Genomic DNA, 21,397 nt, shown 5'->3' with positions numbered 1-21,397 from the left:
AAAACCGGAGATAAGGTAATATATGTATATATATATATATACACAGAATAAATGTTATTTTAATTCAGTACAATGGAGAAAAAAACTGAATATTGTCAGAATATTACTTATTTTACTATATTACTGAATTAAAATAAAATGTATTCTTATATATATATATATATATATAAGAAATATATATATTATATATATATATATATATATATATATATATATATATATATATATATATAAAGACCTAGATGTTCTCTTGATTTTACCTCTTATAGGTTATGTTTGTAACCAACATTTACAATTATTCTTTGAGCATGGTTGTGTTCAGAAAATAAAAACATAATAAAATCACATATCAGGTCATATAGGTGAGGTGGTGCTGACAGAAATGACACCAACGTGGTAAACATTTTAAGTGCTATTTACAGGCAGAATGAAAAGGGATTAAAAGCTGCAAGAGGCGACTTCATGTCGGACTTCATTACCCAGAAATCGTCTCTTGTGGCTCCGGGAAAGAAAGCGGAGCTTCTTTCAGACACGAGAGAAGCTCGGTGTGCGTCAGCTGCACTTCCTTTCTCTTCTCTCACAGTTTGGACAGTGTATTTGTTTTTTCTCTGCATCAGCCTGTGTTGTCCACGGCGGCGGGCAGCAGAGGGACCGCCGCCTCGCTCCTCTCTGCCTCGCCACCATCCTTCCCCATGTCTGTCCACGCGAGTCGCTCAGCCAGCTTCTTCTTCTCCGCTGCCAGAGGTGGAAACTCGCGGCAGTACGCTGGCGGCGGCAAACACGGCACCAGGTGCACCTCGCCGGTCTCATTCATGAGATGCACGCAGGTGTAGAAATCCTGCGGCGAGCGGTTGGTAGTGGTGGGAGTGGGGGCGGACTCGGGACGTCCCATCACGCTGTACTCTGTCCCCGGCAGGGACACGATCTCCGGCCGCGGCCAAAAGGACGGGAGGTCCAGTAGGGGGGCAAAGGCATCGGGTGGCGAGGAGCAGTACGGCGTCTGCAGGTATGACGCCGGACCCGTGAGCTGGTGTTGGCCGGCAACGGGCGCCACGTCACACGGAACCATCAGGGCGTCCTTCTGCAGGTCCGCCGGGTCTGCAGCAACGCCGCTCACATCCTTAGGTGTGCTCAGATACACGCCGCTGGCACTCACGTGGTCCCAAACCTCCTCGCTGTAGCTCGGAGGGCGGTAGCTGTGGAGGTCACTGAAGTGGCGGTTTATCTCCTCCAGGTTCCCCTTCTGACAGATCAGGATGAGGAGAGAAGGAGAAGAGAGGAGAAGATATTAAAGGATAAAAAATTAAAGATGGAAAAGGAGAGAAAGGAGGCAGGAGAAAGTGCAGGGGTTAAAGTGAAGAGCGAGGGAAGAAAAAGCAGCAGAGAAATGAGAGGAGAGGAGGAGGGAAAAGAAAAGGATGGTGGAAAGAAAATAAAAGAGAAATCAGAAGTTACCACATGACGGAAGAGCATTTAAGTCAATATTAAACAAACAAACAAATAAATAAGTAAATAAATAGATTAAAACAAAATCAAATCTACAAGTAAGGTTATGCAATAAATCCTAAAAATAAATAGAATATAATCTCTCTCTCTCTCTGTGTGTGTGTGTGTGTGTGTGTCTGTTTGCGTTACCTTCAGCAGCAGTGGGTCGATGCCGATGATCCGCGGCTTTGGAATTGGAGGCAGGAAGAAATCTTTTATTCTGAAGGTGAAAACATAAAGAAAACATTTGATTCTATTCATTATATATTAATTATAATAATTGTAATAAGTGTTTTGACTCAGGTATTTATTTAATTGAAAATGCACAAAAAATAAATGAATACATTGAAAAATAGATGCAAATCAATGCAAAAATAAGTTAATACATTTAAAAAATGTATTTTAAAAAATCAATGAATAACAAGAAAAACCAGGCCTGCAAGCAGGACTGAACGGGACCGAGCAGAGTGGAGCCGTCGGGGGAGGCGCCGTCGGACACGGTGCTGTGGGCTCAGTCCCTATGCGTACAAAATTGTGTGTCTCCTACTCCTCTGCTCGGGCTAGGTGTAAAACATGTTACTTGCTGTTGCCAGCAGGGGGCGCTATGACTGTGTGTCAATATTGACACGTGGGTGTGTTCCGGGCTGGACCCTAATCACGTGTGTGAAATTTGGGACAGATTGGACAAAGTATTGTCAAGTTATCCAGTCTGGTGTTAGATGGCGAGACGCCATATTTTGCCGCCATGCCACGCCCACATAGTGTGACCGTCGGTAAAGATTTATACAACTTTTGATCCCAAAGGCCTTGTGATGCTACTGACCAAGTTTGAAGTAAATCGGGTGACCTCGGTGCTCGGTCCCTAATTAAAAAAAAAATCTTTGTTTGAAAAAATAATATTTATATTTGATAGTTTCTCACCTCTTGCTCTGTGGAACGACACCAAAGGCGATAACGAGCAGCGCCACGATGCCGACGCCTGTCACCAGAATCAGCACCACCAGTTTACCTGCACAGGTTCAAACACAGACACTTCATTAAAGGGTGTTTCAACTACAGCCCAATACCCGGGATGAGGCGGGTCTCGCACAAACGCCCCTAATTTAATGAGCAGTCCTGAGTGGTCTTTTTTACGGGACTTTTTTCGGCTGTTTTTCTCCCCTGAAGAAAGCCTGGCTGCTGATTGGATAGAAAGCAAAACAGGATGTGATGTGGTACTTGACGCCACAACAACACGTGCCATTTGTAAAAGCCGGTGAAGCAGTTTTGCCAACTAGCGACTTTTCAGACCCCCTTAGCGACTATTTTAAAAAAAAAGTGACTGGCGACAAATCCAGTGACTTTTTCTGGTGTTATTGGACACTTTTGGAGACTCGTTCTTTTCTTCTCTGCCAGCCCCCGCGGCTCCTTAAGAAAAGTAAGAACAAGTCGAAGCGGCCCAGTCCTACTGCAGCTAGGGTTGCCAACTGTCCCTTGAAAAACAGAATCATCCCGTATTTAGAAACAAAAGCGCCCGTCCCATATTGAGGTGAAAATGGACGCACTTTGTCCAGTATTATTATGATATTAGTCAGCTGCATGACTCCAAAATAGCCCTTCAATTGTATTCATGCTGCTCGCGAGATTTTGAGCTATTCAAACTTCTATTTGTGACCTGTGGGAGCAGTAAAAGGAAAAGAAGAAGAGGAGGAGAAGGAGGGGAAGCAGCAAGCAGCCAGAGTGACGTCGCAGAGGCTCGTTAAGAAGAGTAAGAACGAGTCAAAGTGGCACAGTCTTCCTGCAGCAGTCTCTCCCAGCTGCAGTCACAGAGCTGGAGGGGATGTTAACCCCTTAGCGTCCAGTCTGCAAATTGCTAATAGGCTAACAGTTAGCTCTGTAGCAGTACAGTGTGTATGTGCTGCTGCTGCAGGAGGTGTTCACTTAGTGATCTCTGTTTGTTTACAACAAGCACCGGACACTCTGTGCACAGTTAGTGATGCAGGTTAATTCACAATCACTATGTTTATGATCAGAAGACACTGTGCATAATTCCGTGTTTAATCCGTCGCGACAATTGAAAACCATACATCACCTCCAGAGTCTCTAAATCCCTCTGGGAGCCTTTTTGTAATGGAGACACGCATATGTATATATTTGACTAAAATTGGCCAATAATAATGAAAAATATGAAAATTATATATCAATATGTTGGTCATGAGTTGCCTTAAAAGGTGAAAAAAAAGTTTCTAATATTTTTTTTCTACATGTCCTAAAACCAGTCCGATGTCATTGGGTCCTTTTTGACTCCTGAGGACCATGGGTAGTCGACAGGAGGACTACTTCGAGGTTATTACAGTTAACAAAAACTAACGAAATAATGAAAACTAGAATTAAAAAAACATTGTTAACTGAAATGAAATTAAAACTAAAGTATTAAAAAAAATGATAAATAACTGAAACTGTATTGTGTGTCCTGTGTTGGAAATATGAAAATTCCTATAGCGTAACCCGTTCAGTTATTATGGTAATCCGAAGTGCGCATGTCTTCAATTTGCCCATGATATTACAAATCACATTTTTTTTGCAGTGGCGCTGAAAACTAAAACTAATAAAAACTAAACTAAAACTAAACATTTTCAAAGAATAAAAACTAAACTAAAACTAGCAAACTCACTCTAAACTCTCATTAAAACTAACTGAATTTGAAAAAAAAAATTCACAACGAAATCAAAACTGAAACTAATGAAAAATGCAAAGCTATTATAACCTTGGACTACACAAGGGATAAATAAAAACATAATACAAAATTAATACATAAAAATAATTTAAAAAAATAAAAATGCGAACAATAAATAATTAAAGGTAAAATAAAATTGGTAATGAAATGTGATGTAATCTGCTGTTTAACTCTATGGAGTTTTGGGCTATTTAGTCCATTTCTGAATCCTTTCTATCCTGCCTGTGTACACCACTTAAAAAATGTTTAAATGACATGTTGGTATATTTTTTTCAGCACAACCTCACCTATATGACCTAATAATAATTTACTTTTTATTCTGACTTACTGGATCAACATTTTAAACCAAAAAGAAACAAAGAAATGTCATCCAACTCTGGTTTATATTCTAGTGTGACTCTATTTTAATTGTGTCTTGTTTAGCGTAACAATTTTGGTAATTTTGTGTATTTTTTAGTCATTTTGTGTCTTTTTTGGTCATCTTGTGTCTTTTGTTGTGTCTTTTTCAGTTATTTTTGTCTTTTTTTGGTCAATTATTGTCTTTTAGTCATTATGTGTCTTATCTGTGTGTGTTTTTTTTTTGTCATTTTGTCTTCTCATTTTGGGTCTTTTTTGGTCATTGTGTGTCTTTTTTAGTCATTTTGGGTCTTTTTTTGGTCATTTTGTGTCTTTTTTTTAGTCCTTTAGTCCAACATAAAATGTGATTTTGAATCTTTTTTTTTAACTTTCAAAACACGACTAGCTCAATAAAGAATTTGAAATATTGCAAATGTGAATAAAGGTTGCAAATATAACATATAAGAGGGTTACATCCAGTTCTATCATTTTATACTAAATATATTTGAGCCTGTCTCCAGTTTTACTTGGTATATCATCATCAAACTGAAACTGGACTCATGGAGTTTACAGCCAGAACTTTAGAGGCAAATTTACAGTAGGGCTCCACGCTGCTTTGTTTTCTAGTCTGGATGTCATGAAGAAGTCATGGTTTGGAGCTTTTGGAGACTCCAGAGGGTTAAATATGACATGCTAGGGGCGCCCTGGTAGCATACCTGGTAGAGCGCGTACCATAGAGGCTTTGACCTCGCAAGCAGGCGGCCCGGGTTCGAGTCCGACTCGGAGCCCTTTCCCGCATGTCTTCCCCTCTGTCTCCCCCTTTCACTCTCTCTCACACTATCAAATAAAGCCTTGAAAAATGGCCAAAAGATATCTTAAAAAAATATGTATATATATGACATGCTGACAGTGTGTGTGTGGCGGGCGGTGTACCTGCGGGGGGCCTGCCGGGGACGCTCATCAGTAGCGGGGCGCTCCAGTCGCTCCACAGGCCGTAGTTGTGCGAGCGGCAGCGCACTCGGACCACAAACTCGCCGATGGGCAGACTGAGGAGCTCAACGTGAGTCTCCCACAGTGGGTATTTCACCTGCATACACATCCCATAATGCACTTACATTCATTACACTGTCAGCTGTAATACATTTTATAATTTTTAATATAATTATTTACAACAAAATCAAATATTTTTCATGTCTTAACTTACAAAAAAACTAGGGCCGGGACTTTAACGCGTTAATTAAGATTAATTAATTACACAAAAATTAACGCGTTAAAAAAATTGACGCATTTTAATCGCACTTATTTTTGCACCGCGGAACATTTCTCACTGGATGAGTTTCAGGTGGACCGATTCATACTGGAGCACCAACTGGCGTTCATGAGTTCAGACAACAACAAACCACAGTGGACATGAAGGAAAAAGCTGATGAGACGCTTTGGTTGGCCCCGTGGATGATGGGACATTTTGTTACAAAAAACCAATGGATGGAAGCGTTAGAGCATGGTTGTGTTGCTATGCAACAAAGAATTCACATATCACCGCAGCACATCCAGCCTCAAGTATCACCTCAATGCAAATCATATAGCAGCTAGCGGCTAGTGTGGTAGCTAGCTTGCATTGTGTTTTACTTAAAAAACCAAAGTATTATAGTTTACAGAAGGTCTACCTACCTATAGGCTACCTTAATTTATGAAATGTGCTATATTTGACAATATGCTATTGCTACACTTAATGGCAAAAATTGCACTGGTCTGTTGCAAGGTTATTATAGTTCACGAAAACTAACGAAATAACGAAAACTAGAATTGAAAAAACATTTTTGTTAACTGAAATAAAAATAAAAACTAGACTTTTAAAAAAACGATAACTAACTGAAACTGTATTGTGAGGTTCTAAAACTAACTAAAATTATTGTGAAAATGTCCTTAGTTTTCGTCTTTATCAACTTTTTTTTCAATCATAATCCAGTGTTTCTATTTCTTCACCGCTGAGTGTGTGTATTCCTGCTTTGTGGCTTCAGGGAGAAGCATGAGTGAAATTACCGTAATGACACCATGTTGGCTGTAAAGAACAACTTCTCAGCTTTCAGAAAACATTGGAAATTTTCCAATAGGGTAATCCGTTCAGTTATTATGGTAATCCGAAGTGTGCTTGAGCAAACGTCACCGGCTCAACACTCTAAACTTGGGATGTTGGATAAACCGAAGGAAAAAAAGGAAAAAATTATTACGACCTCTTTGAATCTCACACGACAAAGCCCATTCCAAATAAACTAAAACTAATAAAAACTGAACTAAAACTAAGCATTTTCAAAAAATAAAAACTAAACTAAAACTAGCAAACTCACTCTAAAAACTAATTAAAACTAAATGAATTCGAAAACAAAAAATTCACAACGAAATTAAAACTAAAACTAATGAAAAATCCAAAACTATTATAACCTTGGTCTGGTGGACTTGAACAAAAATAAACAATATTTTTGTTGCTTAAGCTTATGTATTCAGTCATTATTCAATGGTATACTAAAAATCCATGTGAAAAAAATGACTTCTCACTGTTCTCAGGTCAAATATTTATATGCGATTAAAATGCGATTAATTTCGATTAATTAATTACAAAGCCTCTAATTAATTAGATTTTTTTTTTTAATTGAGTCCCAGCCCTTGTAATAATGTAGACATATATTTGTCTTGTTATTAGTGTGAGTACCTTCCAGTTGTCAGGCTCAGTGACCCATCTGTACTGCAGCTCGTAGACCAGCGTGATCCAGCCGTACTGCACGTGAGAGGGCACCGGGTAGGTCCAGGACAGCAGAGCGTTGTGACCCATCTCATCGCCACCGGCGTCCGTCAGCACGTAGGTCAGATTCACCGGAGCTTCTGTCTGAACTGTGGCGGGAGGTGGAATGTTAAAAGGACGTCAGAGAGCAAAAAATAAAAAGTCACACAGGATCGATTTTATTATTTCTGTTTGAAAATCCTCACAAAAACCATCTCTGCTGAAGAAGTATGAAGGACGAAAGCTAAGGAGTAAGAAAGCTGTCTTAAAGATGTGTGCATGTTTCCAACCATTTATAATGTTAGACATTTGTATGTCAATAAAATAGTTGTACACAAAATGCTGCTTTCATATATGTGATGATGTCAAGTAGGTAACAGGCAGGTCACAGGGGAAAATAATCGAACTAGAGCTGCAACAATTATTCGATTAATCGAACAATAATCAATTATTAAATTAATCGTCAACTATTTTGATAATCCAATAATTGGTTTGAGCAGTTTTTTAAAGACAGTAAGTCCAAATTCTCTGATTTCAGCTTCTTCAATGTGAATATTTCTGGTTTCTTCGTTCCTTTATGACAATAAACTGAATATCTCTTTGGTTTGTGGACAAAACAAGAGATTTGAGGACGTCATCTTGTGGTTTGGGAACACTGATTGATATTTTTATTTTTGCGTTGCAGGACGGAGAGATTCAAAAGATCCTTCTCTCCTACAGCCATCAGCCTGTCTCATTCTAGCAGAGCTAACAGAATAACTGAATTTCCCCTCGGGGATAAATAAAGTAATTTTGAATTAGAATTGATATTTATTGTTTATTATTTTAGTACATTTAACGGTAAATTAATACAATAATTCAATATAAAAATTCACCTTAAATGAACGATTTTATCAATAAATTATTAGCATATTCATTTATTTATTTATTCAGTCATTTATTTATTTTATTTAATTTTTATTTTGGCAGCTTCTCTCCTCCTTAGAGGCACAATGGTATTTGCTGTTTTAACCTCTCTGGGTTCATTTATTACTTATTTAATGCATGCTTATGTTTTATAGATATGTATATGTATATTTAAATTTAAGCAATAGTTACAGATGTGATAGATGCTATCATGTTCAGCTGATCCTCCAGAGTTTCTTTTGTTTGGGTGTTCTGTTGTCTAAGCTGTTCTCATGTCTTAAATATGTGCCCCAAACTTCAGAAATTCCCAGATGTCAAAAACTGTAAACCTAAACTTTAGCAAAGGAAAAACCAGCAACGCAATACTTTAATGGCATCTCTTATAGGAAGGATGAAAAATGTCATAAGTAGACATAAATTGATGAATAAATGAATGAATGTAGAAACAAAAAATGAATGTTTTTACATTTATTCCATAATTTATTTAGGTATATATTTTTACATTTCCACATTCATTTTTTTAATTTAAATTAATGAATAAATGTAGAAATACATAAATAAATGTAAAAGTAAATGTATAAATAAATATAAAAAATAAAGGTAAATGTATAAATAAATATAAAAAATAAAAAATAGATGTAGAAATGAATACAACATAAAATAATAAAAAATTAATTAATTAATAAATTAAAATGTATTTCTACATTTATTTATTTCCAGTAGTGCGTTCCTCCTGTAGGGAAGTGGCTGAGCACGGAAAACTAGCAATTTTAAAATAACCCCCTAAAACCTGAAGTTTTTCTTGAAATTCAAAAGAAGATTTTTCAGCCGCTTCAGAGTTTATTTGTCCAAACCTTCAATAAAGTTTTTAAAAAATCAACGTGATGCATTGGGACACTCCCACATGTATCTCTGCATTTCATTGGCCAAGAGGCTGAAAATAGGTGGAAAAAACTACAAATACTACAAATACTACAAAACGACGTATCCGCTTTCCCGGCTTTAATGGTAGAATAACGCACAGCGCCCCCCGGTTTTAATGGTAGAAATTAGGGTTGTCACGATACTAAAATTTTCAACTCGATACTGATACTCAGGAAAATATTCGATACTCGATACCATTTTCGATACCACCAGGATAAAAACAAAGACCCCAAAATTTGACAGAAATATTTGTATTAACAAAAAAAATGCAACATGTTAAAATGAACAGAACCACAGGTTAAATATTTATAATAAGAAACAGTTGTGCAAAAAGAAACTGCAACTCTGATAACAAGCTTCAGGTTTGAGGTAGTGCAATAAATAAATAAAGACAGTAAACAATAACAATTATAACAATATTTTGAGGTTGTATGCTGTGCACGAGGGGGGTATCGATACTTTTGAAAATGAGTACCGTATCCGGATACAACATTTTAGTAATCGATACTTTTTGAGTATCGATACTTTTGACAACCCTAGTAGAAATGCAGTAATGCTTTCCCGGCTTAGCAGAGATCTGCTCAGATGTCTTGAGCATGAAGAAATAACTAAAATCTGAGACGTTTTTCAGAGTCTGAAGCTGTGAAGCGGTTGTTTTCCCTGTGAACATGTGAGAAATGACCTTCCAGTCACTGAGCGGCCCATGTGATGGTCTGCTCTCTGCAGGCGTGGGCTGAACGTCCCTGACCTATTTACATGGACACACACACAAGGCTGCTGCAAACACGTGCATATAAATATATATATATGTATACATATATATACATATAAACTTTATATTTATATTTGACACGCAACGGAGCGCAGGAAGTCTGGATAATAACACACACTCAGTCATCACTGGATGAGATTAAGTTCTGGCAGAAGATTCCAGCTGTTTGACAATGCATGCATTCATCTCTTCAATGGGCTCTTAGAAAACATCGCTCTGTGAAGGAAAATGTTCAATTTAACGATGAAAAAGACGCACAAACGTTGCTAAAAATATCAGATTCTTCAGAGGTCAGTGAACCCCAGATCCACATGATGCAGCAGCGGAAAAAAATAAAGTGGAAGCACAGAAAAACAAATTATAGGCTGAAATAACAACAACCTACTGTGTGACATGACACTGTATGTGTGTGTGTGTGTGTGTGTGTGTGTGGGAGCAGCAGTAAGGATTATGATGGGACATTTCCTGAATACATAACCCTCTTAACCCCAATGAGCCATTTCAGGGTGTTTTTACATTTTCCATGTCCTTAGCCATGTCCTTTATGTAGAGATGTAGAATGAGCTGAGTTATCTCAGCTCATTCTACATCTCATATCTAATCTCATTACCTTTTCTCATCGTAATTTATTTTATTTTATCTTGTCTCATCTTATTTTACCTTATTTTATCTTATTTTATGCAACGTCATCTTATTTGATCTTATTTTACCTCATTTTATTATTATATCATTTCTCATCGTATTATATCTCATCTCATTTTATCTAATCTCATCCCGTCTCATCTAATCATATATTATATTATCTTTTTTTTAATCTTTTCTCATCTTATTTTATCTCATCTTATTTAATTTTATCTCATTTAATTTTATTTTATCTCATCTCATTTTATTTTATCTCATCTGATCTTATTTTATCTTACCTCATTTTATTTTATCTCATCTAATTTTATTTTATTTTATCTTATCCTATCTCATCTCATCTCGGAAGAAATCTACACTGTTCCCCAGTAAAATCTTGCACCAAACCTGATTTTTCTTTAAAAAAAAATCACAATGTTGACATTTTGAGCAGGTTGGTCCTGTCAGTCCTTACCTATCTCTGCCACATCCAGACAGTGCTCCTGGGAGGTGTAGTTCCCCTGGGTGGTGACGGCGGTCACGTTCAGACAGTAGATCTTCCATATGGACGTGTGGCTTTTGTCGAAGTGGCAGCTGTTGGGGCCGGCGCTTAAGTAGTCTGGACACTCGTGTTTGGGCCCCTTACTGCCAGAGAGAAGAGGAAAGGTTTAAATTTAATGTAAATTTAAAGTAATAATTAATAAGTTTAGTTTCCCTTCACCCCATTTTATTTACACTGCTAAAATCTTTAAAAAAACAAAATTATGATTTGCTATACCATTTAAAAAATAAAAACAGCGTACAGTCCTTGTAGGTATGACTGTGTCTCTACAGAGGTTGATGTAGCAGTCCTTTAGAGCCACAGTAGCCTCTGGTTTCCATTTCCTGACTGTGAATTTAGTTGCAGACTGCCTCCACACACAGGGTTTGTAACAAGTCTCCAGAAGAACTAAGTTGTGATCTGATCTGCCAAGTGGTGGTAAGGCAATAGTTCTGTAAGCTTCTTTGCCATTGACATACAGCAGATCAATGATCTATACATATCTATACCTATACCTTGATTTAAAAAAAAAAAAAGCGTATTATTTTATTTTATATTTTCCTGGAATGTGCTTCATCGAGGAGTAGCAAAGTCTGATCGCTCTCTAAGTTTACCCAATTTTACTGAATTTTTCAAATCATATTTTTGATAGATTACTTCTGTGGAGAGAAGACCTTATTCGAGAGAGGAGCTTTTTTCATTGAAATGGAGCAAGTCTGGAGGACACCATCACTTATTCCAGCTGAGTTGAAGAGGTGTTTTCATGGTTGCCATGCTGGTGCAAAAGTTAAGGCTCAGAAATGGAGATATAAGCCTTTTCTGCCGTCAGTCATCATGGGGAATGTCAACTCTCTGCCCAACAAGACTGATGAACTGGAGATACTGGTGAAGACTCAGAAAGAATACAATGAGTGTAGTCTCTTGTGTTTCATGGAAACGTGGTTGAATCAAAACATCTCAGACTCCAGTGTGGATAGAACTGGCTTCACTCTCATGTGATCGAACAGAGATGCTAAAGCTAGTGGCAAGAAAAAATGGTGGGGGCTTGGCTTTATTTGTGAACCAAAGATACTGTCAAGGAGAAGATGTGCTGTCCAGACATTGAATTATTGGCGTTGACTTACTTACTTGGCATATTATGTACCAAGAACATTTAGTTATATCATAACAATACATGTGTACATTCCACCCAAGGCAACTGCTGACGGTCCATGTAAAGTTCTACATGACCTTGTTGCTAAGATACAGACTAAATCCTGAAGCACTTTTCATAATATCAGGAGACGTCAATCATGTTTCCCTATTCTCCCAACTCACTGGATTCACACAGTTTGTTAATTGTCCCACCAGAGAAAATAAAACCCTTGATCTGCTGTATGCTAATGTCAAACAAGCTTACAGAACTACTGCCTTACCACCAATTGGAAGATCAGATCACAACTTATGCTGGGCTTACACCAAATGAATTTCCCAGTCCTAGAGTAAAAACTGAAACTCTTTAGTAAATCTAGGAGTCTTACTGGAGTTATAGCGCACTCCCATCATCCCCATCCTCCTTAAGTGTAAGGTAGTAATCTGCACTGTTTCATATCTGTCTTGGGTTTGAAATAATATCAAACACGTTTGATATGATCGCAAGTCGCAGTGACGGAACACAATCAACAACCAATAGATGAGAGGTTCCAGACCGGCCAGTAAAACCACTTCGACAGGAAAAAGGAACATCACAATAATATTAGTAAGCTCAATCCTGAATACAAAAATATAGAGATGTAATATATTTACGGCCACAAGCGGGATTTTAGGGGCGCTGTTTCTTAGTAGAGAAGAGTAAGGAGACCCAGTTAAAATGTATAAATAAATGTATACATAAATAAGTAATAAATAATTGATGATTAATATGTGATTAACTAAATGAAAGTTGATAGAGCTGATAAGTATAATTATTCAATTAAACAAATTATAATTAAATAGGACATAAATGTATATCATGAATTATTTTCTAAATTTTCCTTTCCTTTATTCTTTAGTCAACTTTTCATGTCAGAAAAAAAGAAACCCTTTTTCAGCTTTGTGAGGGGGCATTTAGTGGCGTCTTCTCTTCTTTTTGTCGTTTTTTTTTTTCAACACAAACCACTGCACACACAAAAATTGCATGGTAGGTAAAAAATGCTAACGGAAATCTAGTTGTAGTCTTGTGACTAGTGACCCTGCAAGATTCGCAGTCTTTGTAGAATCTCAGTCTGAGACTCGGCTCTGACTAAAAACTCTAAACACTTGTCTTTAGATGTGAGCAGGTGTGAGCTGATAGTCTTGCAGGAGTCTTTCCAAATCTTTCCAAAGTCTTCTGGTGTATAGGTATGATTAGTTGGAGTTGGTTAGCTGGAAACTTGTTACAAACCATGTGTGTGGAGGCAGCCTGCAACTACCTACAAGGACTGTACACTGTTTCCACAATAACAAACCTTGGATTACTAGTGATTTAAAGGCATTGGCGGTTTTACACAGGGGCCAACAGGGGCCAGTGCCCCTGTAAAATTGCTCCTGATAATAAGTTAATTAATGTCTTACGGCGACATTCGCTGGCTCAAAGACCGGAACTAAAGACATATCGATGGATCGTTCTCCACGGACTCCTTAAAGCGATACACAGATTGCAAACTTTGGATGTGAGCCAACAGCTGCAGCCGCCCTGCATGGACTACTGCAAATAGTCGAAGGTAAGGAAAACGATTCAATTTAATGTCAGTGTGTTTGTACATATCTGTGTTTTACTGTTTTTTTTCACTGCGCTTAATCACATCTTTACTGCACTTAATCACATCTTGGTCTTGCAACTTGCAGTTTGTGAATGAGCAAAGCCATTGAAGTCCGTATACATGATGACATGTGACAAGTACCAACTTTATCTTTCTTAAAAGTCCGTTGCACAGCAATAAGTAAGAGAAAATATATATATTCATTGAATGCAATTTAAATGGGACAGTCCAACATTTGGGGGTTTCCACCCCAATCTATTTGAATTGTGGACATCCAGGTTATATATATATAATATATAATATATATAAATATATAATATATTGGGGAAATAGGTGAAATAACCGACAGCATTTAGCCTACTTGTTAAATTAAAAACTTGCATTGGCCTTGTGAAACTAGAAGGCTACAATCCTCTCCGTTTTCTTTTTAGTAGGCTATCATCATGAAAAGGAGCAGTAGGGAAAAAGCACCATAAAGAGAGTGAGGGACATGGAGATGAAGGGAGAAGTTAAAGAGCTCAGGAGCAGGTGGAGAGAGAACCAGAGGAGGAGAAGAGGAGAGAGAGCCAGAAGAGGAGAGACAGACAGAGGTGGAAAATGAAAGGCATGGATGACACTCCAGTGCAGCCACATCTAAAGACCTTCCCTACCACATTAATGGGAGACAGGAAGTGCAGTTTCCGGGCCAACTGGTATGAAACCCACCCCTGGATTGAGTATTCTGTAATGATGGACTCAGTTTTGGATTTTAAATAAACTAAACATTTTGAACGCTTAGATATTGACCTGTTTTCTCCTTATATGTGCCCCCCTGAAAAAACACTGGCCCCACCTCGGCCCCCCTGGTAATTTTGGTCTAGAACCGCCACTGTTTAAAGGCAATGCTCAATAAGAAGAAGGCAGCTTTTAGAGATGGTGACAAAGCACAGCGCAAACAAATGTACAATATAAGTTGAAGAAGAGACTTCTTCAACTTATGTTGAGGTGGTGGAGAGATGCACTGTCAAGATGTTCGAGTCCATCCTGAAATACCCTGATCATCCGCTACACAAAACCTTTATGGACCAAAAAAACAGCAGTGGACGACTCCTCTCTCCTTCGCTCCTACAGCCATCAGGCTATGTAATTCTTCAATAATCTAGAGAAGAGCTAACAGACTAAGTGAATTTCCCCTCTGGGATAAATAAAGGAATTTTGATTTGATTTGAGAAACTGTGACTTTGATATGATACTGTTTTGTTCTTGTCATTCCTGCTTTTTTTCCAGTTGTTTATGACCTATTTCCAGCCAATTATCCCAGATTTCCACGAGACGACAATCAATGGAGTTGTGAACAATGCCACGTTGGGTCAGAGGCACAATCCAATTTGTCCTGATTACTAAGAGCACATTTCTTTTTTTTGTCTGTGCCATGTGGGTGACTGGCATCAGGCTGAGGACATGTGAGGCCGTGTTCAGGAGTTCAAAGCTGCTCTCAGACATCGGCGTGTTAAAAGCTTCTCGCTGAGGTGAAGCACGACAAATCAAACTGACCCAGAAACCTTTAAAGAACTCAGAGGCTTTTACATGACGCAGAACCTTTTTACAGGACCCAGAAACTCTTACATGATCCAGAAGCTTTTACAAGACCCAGAACTTTTTACATGACCCAGACACTTTTAAAGGATCCGGAAACTTTTACATGACCCAGAAACTTTTACAAGACCCAGAACTTTTTACATGACCCAGACACTTTTACAGGATCCGTAAACTTTTACATGACCCAGAAACTTTTACAGGATCAGGAAGCTTTTACAAGACCCAGAACTTTTTACATTACCCAGACACTTTTACAGGATCAGGAAACTTTTACATGACCGACACTTTTACATGACCCAGAAACTTTTACAGGATCTGGAAGCTTTTACATGACCCAGAAACTTTTACAAGACCCAGAACTTTTTACATGACCCAGACACTTTTACAGGATCCGTAAACTTTTACATGACCCAGAAACTTTTACAGGATCAGGAAGCTTTTACAAGACCCAGAACTTTTTACATTACCCAGACACTTTTACAGGATCAGGAAACTTTTACATGACCGACACTTTTACATGACCCAGAAACTTTTACAGGATCTGGAAGCTTTTACAAGACCTAGAACTTTTTACATGATCCAGACACTTTTACAGAATCCGGAAACTTTTACATGACCCAGAAACTTTTACAGGACCCAGAACTTTTTACATGATCCAGACACTTTTACATGACCCAGAAACTTTTACAGGATCTGGAAGCTTTTACAAGACCCAGAAACTTTTACAGGACCCAGAACTCAAAGCTGCTCTCAGACATCGGCGTGTTAAAAGCTTCTCGCTGAGGTGAAGCACGACAAATCAAACTGACCCAGAAACCTTTAAAGAACTCAGAGGCTTTCACATGACGCAGAACCTTTTTACAGGACCCAGAAACTCTTACATGATCCAGAAGCTTTTACAAGACCCAGAACTTTTTACATGACCCAGACACTTTTAAAGGATCCGGAAACTTTTACATGACCCAGAAACTTTTACAAGACCCAGAACTTTTTACATGACCCAGACACTTTTACAGGATCCGTAAACTTTTACATGACCCAGAAACTTTTACAGGATCAGGAAGCTTTTACAAGACCCAGAACTTTTTACATTACCCAGACACTTTTACAGGATCAGGAAACTTTTACATGACTGACACTTTTACATGACCCAGAAACTTTTACAGGATCTGGAAGCTTTTACAAGACCTAGAACTTTTTACATGATCCAGACACTTTTACAGAATCCGGAAACTTTTACATGACCCAGAAACTTTTACAGGACCCAGAACTTTTTACATGATCCAGACACTTTTACATGACCCAGAAACTTTTACAGGATCAGGAAGCTTTTACAAGACCCAGAACTTTTTACATTACCCAGACACTTTTACAGGATCAGGAAACTTTTACATGACCGACACTTTTACATGACCCACAAACTTTTACAGGATCTGGAAGCTTTTACAAGACCTAGAACTTTTTACATGATCCAGACACTTTTACAGAATCCGGAAACTTTTACATGACCCAGAAACTTTTACAGAACCCAGAACTTTTTACATGATCCAGACACTTTTACATGACCCAGAAACTTTTACAGGATCTGGAAGCTTTTACAAGACCCAGAAACTTTTACAGGACCCAGAACTTTTTACAGGACCCAGACACTTTTACATGACCCAGAAACATTTAGAGGATCTGGAAACTTTTACATTGTCCAGAACTTTTTGCATGATCCAGAAGAGCATTTATTTTGCATTAATTGTGGTAATGAAAAAAATAAAAATAAAAATGTAAATATAAATATAAAATAAAGAAAATATACATTAATAATTAATAAAATAAAGAAAAAGAAAAATGAAATTAAAACATCAACGATAAAAAAATATTTATTTATATTTACTTTATTATAATACATTTAATTACACACTGCAGCTGGGTAATAAATGTAAATGATAAAAAAAAATGCACTTTTCTCCCTCCTAAATGTAAGACAGTACCATGGAGTACCTCAAAGCGATACTGCAGTACAGTGCAAGTACAAGTGTGTGTGTGTGTGTGTGTGTGTGTGTGGTGTGTGTGTGTTGTGCACATACTCTTTGGAGTAGGTGAGGACATAGGTGACCTGCTCGCCATCCGTCAGGTTGTGCAGCGGATGCCACCAGCAGCTAAAGTCCTCCATGTTTGGCGAACGGCAGTTGTAGATGTGAGGCCTCGTCGTCACGGCAACCTCCTCTGTGGGGAAAAACAACAACAACAGAGTCAGTGTGAGCTCGTCACCACGACAATACCACAGCTGCGCTGGATAGTAGCAGGTGGGACTTACAAACAGGTGAGAGACTTCTCACGTTATATTTCTCAGCTCAAAAGGTTAACGGTTAAAGGTTTGGAACTACGAAAAATGTAATAATTAGTAATAGATAAAAAAATCTATAAATAAATGAATAAATGTATAAATAAAAAAATATAATACATACAAAACATACATGGAAAATCTATATTTTTACAATTTATTTCATTATTTATTCATTTAATTCTACATTATCATCTATTTAGTTATTACCAAACTTCATTTTAAATTTCTACATGTATTCATTCATTTATAAATCTATTTATTTTTTAATTTTATTTCTACATGTATTTATTCATTTATAAATTATGAAAAAAATGTATAATCTCATTCATTTATCCATTTATTTATAATCATTCTTCTACTGCATTTCTACTTATGTCATTTTTCATCTTTCAGGAAATTATTTTCTCATTATATACATATATATTAACTCTATACTCTATACTATATATATATATATATATATTTATTTATTTTTTCAACATGAAAATGTCCAAAAACAACAAGAAGTTTGTGTCAAAACCCAGAATTCGTTCAGTCATTTTAACTCTATGGAGTCGTGGGCTATTTAGTCCATTTTTTAATCCTTTTCATCCTGCCTGTATACACCACTTTAAAAAAGTTTAAATGCCATGTTGGCATATTTTTTTCAGCACAACCTCACCGAAATGACCTAATGATAATTGATTTTTTATTCTGACTTACTGGATCAACATTTTGAACCAAAAAGAAACAAAGAAAAACCATCGTAAATGTGATCTTGTGATTGTGTGTGATCCTGTCATCAACTCTGGTTTTTATTCTAATGGGACTTTATGTGTCTTGCTTAGCGTAACAATTTTGGTCATTTTGTGTATTTTTTAGTCATTTTGTGTCTCTTTTGGTCATTTTGTATCTTTCTGTGTCTTTTTTTGGTCATTTTGTGTATTTTTTAGTCATTTTGTGTCCTTTTTGGTCATTTTGTGTCTTTCTGTGTCTTTTTTGTGTCTTTTTTTGGTAATTTTGTGTCTTTGTTAGTCCTTTAGTCCAACTTAAAATGTGATTTTGAATATTTTACTTGGTATATCATCATCAAACTGAAACTGGCCTCATGGAGTTTACAGCCAGAACTTTAGAGGTAAATTTACAGTAGGGCTCCACGCTGCTTTGTTTTCTAGTCCGGATGTCATGAAGAAGTCATGCTTTAGTGCTTTTGGTGACTCCAGAGGGTTAATCAAGGTAATATTTCATTTGCTCACCCGCTAACTGCAGAACTAAATGGCATTTTGCTTGTGGTGCTCTAAGTGGTAAAACAACTCTGTCTCTTTCGAGAAATCATGAATCCTCAAGATAACCCACAGCCAAAGTTTCATGTTGGAACTATGGATTACTAGCATAAAGTGAGCCTGTCTCCAAAGAGGAGACTTATGTGTTATATAAAATATCTGAAAAAAAACTGCAGAAAACACAAACAACTGTTGTCCACTGCAGCTTCACTTCACTTCTGCTGGAGGGAAAATCACACAGAGGGGAGAGAAAAAGATCAATTGTCCAACTGTCATCTTTCCTCTCACTCACTTCCATAAAATCCATCTGTTAATTTCATCTGTTTGTGCCTCACAAACACAAACACACACACACACACACACACACACTGTGGGTCCCATGACAGTGATTTAGACCAGCAGTGGAGAATTGATCGGCGTCTGAGAGCAGCAGGAAGTGAGCAGAGTCCTGCCTGCAGCAGACCGACATGCTCATCGAGTGGAAGTGAGACTGATCTCTGGCTGAAACCCTACGGCTCATTTATTATTATTAATACAGTTATTGAGTGTGCTTGAAAGAGCACACTATATACTATTCACCGGGCTTATTCTTATTGAGTGTGTTTGAAAAAGCACACTATATACTATTCACCAGTCTTATTCCTAATTTTGTGTGCTTGCTTGCAAAAGCACACTAATAGTTATTCACCGGGCTTATTTCTTCTTTTTATTTTGTGTGCTTGCTTGCAAAAGCAATTGTTATTCAGCGGGCTTATTCTTTTTGTTTTTATTACTGTTATTCTTCCGTTTGTTCCGTGTTGTTTTTCGGTCGACTACTCCTCCCAGAGTTTTGGTCGCACATACACTAAAAAGGTGTCACATCGACCAGCTCGGCCATGACAAGTGTGCTGTGACTTTTCTAAGGGTTTCGGCAAATGATTTTCAAATTATTCTGCAAAAACACGCCAAAAAGTCCCCCCAATGTTACCCTATGGAGAGGCTAGAGTGATGACATCATCGCTAGAGTGGAGAGGGAGAGAAAAATAAAAAATAAATAAATTTGGAAACTGAGCTCGAGGCTGCAGATGCCACTCTACAAAAATAATTTATACATAGAAACATATGCATGTTAAAAAAGGCAGGAACATTTCTGGAGGAAAGCAGAGGAACCAGTTTCTTATGATCGCTCTAAAAAACCTGTTTCTTCATTTTTCTTCACAAAACATATGTAGACGTTCAGGAAGAACTGAGGATGCAAATACTGAGTAGATATATATATATATATATATATATATATATATATATATATATATATATATATATATATATATGTATATATATATACAGGCCATAAGTTTGGAAGCAACTTAAATTTTCAATTTTTATATATATATATATATATATATACAGGCCATAAGTTTGGAAGCAACTTAAATTTTCTGTTCACAATGGCTTTCTTTAAAACCAGTATGGATTCTTTGGATTTTGATGTGTTTACTGCAGGACCAGACTTTACCGTTATTGAATTGAAACATTTTCGTCAATTGACCTTTCGGTATACATTGGTGTTACTAGACCATTGTTACATAAATGTTAACAAAAGAAAAGAAGGGCTGAGAGTGATGAAGACTGTGAGAATCAGATGAAAGGTCCAAAACTGAAGGGAGTTGAGCTTGTGAGTCTGTTGGCCAAAGACAACATGTAAAAGACAAAATCCTTGTGAGTACATTGAAGCAGCAAGACGTCATGTGCTTGCTTCAGATGGCGGCAGCGGGCGGCGAACAGTAATCTGTGTTAGAATGCTGGAGGGACCTAAAGGCAGCAGGGAAACAAAAGAACCCTTGTGCATGACTGTAAGAAGCTCAGTGAGCCGCTCTGCAGGGACTTTCTAATAAAAAACCCTTCACTTCTCAGAAATACAAAAAGGAACGACGCACACTGGGCGCCGACAAACCTGCAGCGATCTGATTCACTGCAGCTCCTGAGCACCATCCGGAACTGCAGATTGAGTTTTCATCAGGAAAATCATTCAGAGTTAAATGGCATCAACCTTTCCAAATAGACATAATGTAACAGAAGGGAGACAATTCCTATACATATATATATATATATATATATATATATATATATATATATATATATATATATATATATATATATATATATAAGATAATTATATGATATTCAATGATATCAGATGACCAGAGTACTGTACTTCACTAACAACATCCTTTGGAAATAAAACAACACTATAAAACCTAGGCAACAGGCCCACCGAACCACAAAGAAACACAAAACAACCGCAAAGAGACTCAAACAACCACAAAGAGACACAAAACAACCGCAAAGAGACTCAAACAACCACAAAGAGACTCAAGACAACCACAAAGAGACAAAAACAACT

General features: G+C 37.4%; 1 protein-coding gene across 1 annotated transcript in view; it reads right to left on the bottom strand.

Annotated features, from left to right (window-relative positions):
- Positions 1 to 233: 233 nt before the first annotated feature.
- The window catches only part of LOC131963094 (prolactin receptor-like), a 47,971-nt gene continuing 26,807 nt past the window's right edge, over positions 234 to 21,397 (bottom strand). The window contains exons 3-9 of the mRNA XM_059328233.1: positions 17,493 to 17,631; positions 11,012 to 11,181; positions 7,248 to 7,426; positions 5,471 to 5,624; positions 2,407 to 2,494; positions 1,636 to 1,705; positions 234 to 1,243 (exon numbers count right to left, since the gene is read on the bottom strand). Coding sequence (XP_059184216.1) covers positions 614 to 1,243; positions 1,636 to 1,705; positions 2,407 to 2,494; positions 5,471 to 5,624; positions 7,248 to 7,426; positions 11,012 to 11,181; positions 17,493 to 17,631 — 1,430 coding nt within the window. The 3' untranslated portion in view covers positions 234 to 613. The remainder of the gene's footprint in view (positions 1,244 to 1,635; positions 1,706 to 2,406; positions 2,495 to 5,470; positions 5,625 to 7,247; positions 7,427 to 11,011; positions 11,182 to 17,492; positions 17,632 to 21,397) is intronic.

This window comes from Centropristis striata, chromosome 24 (genome assembly GCF_030273125.1).
Source record: "Centropristis striata isolate RG_2023a ecotype Rhode Island chromosome 24, C.striata_1.0, whole genome shotgun sequence".
Lineage (NCBI taxonomy): Eukaryota > Metazoa > Chordata > Actinopteri > Perciformes > Serranidae > Centropristis > Centropristis striata.
Note: the sequence above shows the minus strand (reverse complement) of the source record. Positions and strands in the feature narration are given on the sequence as shown.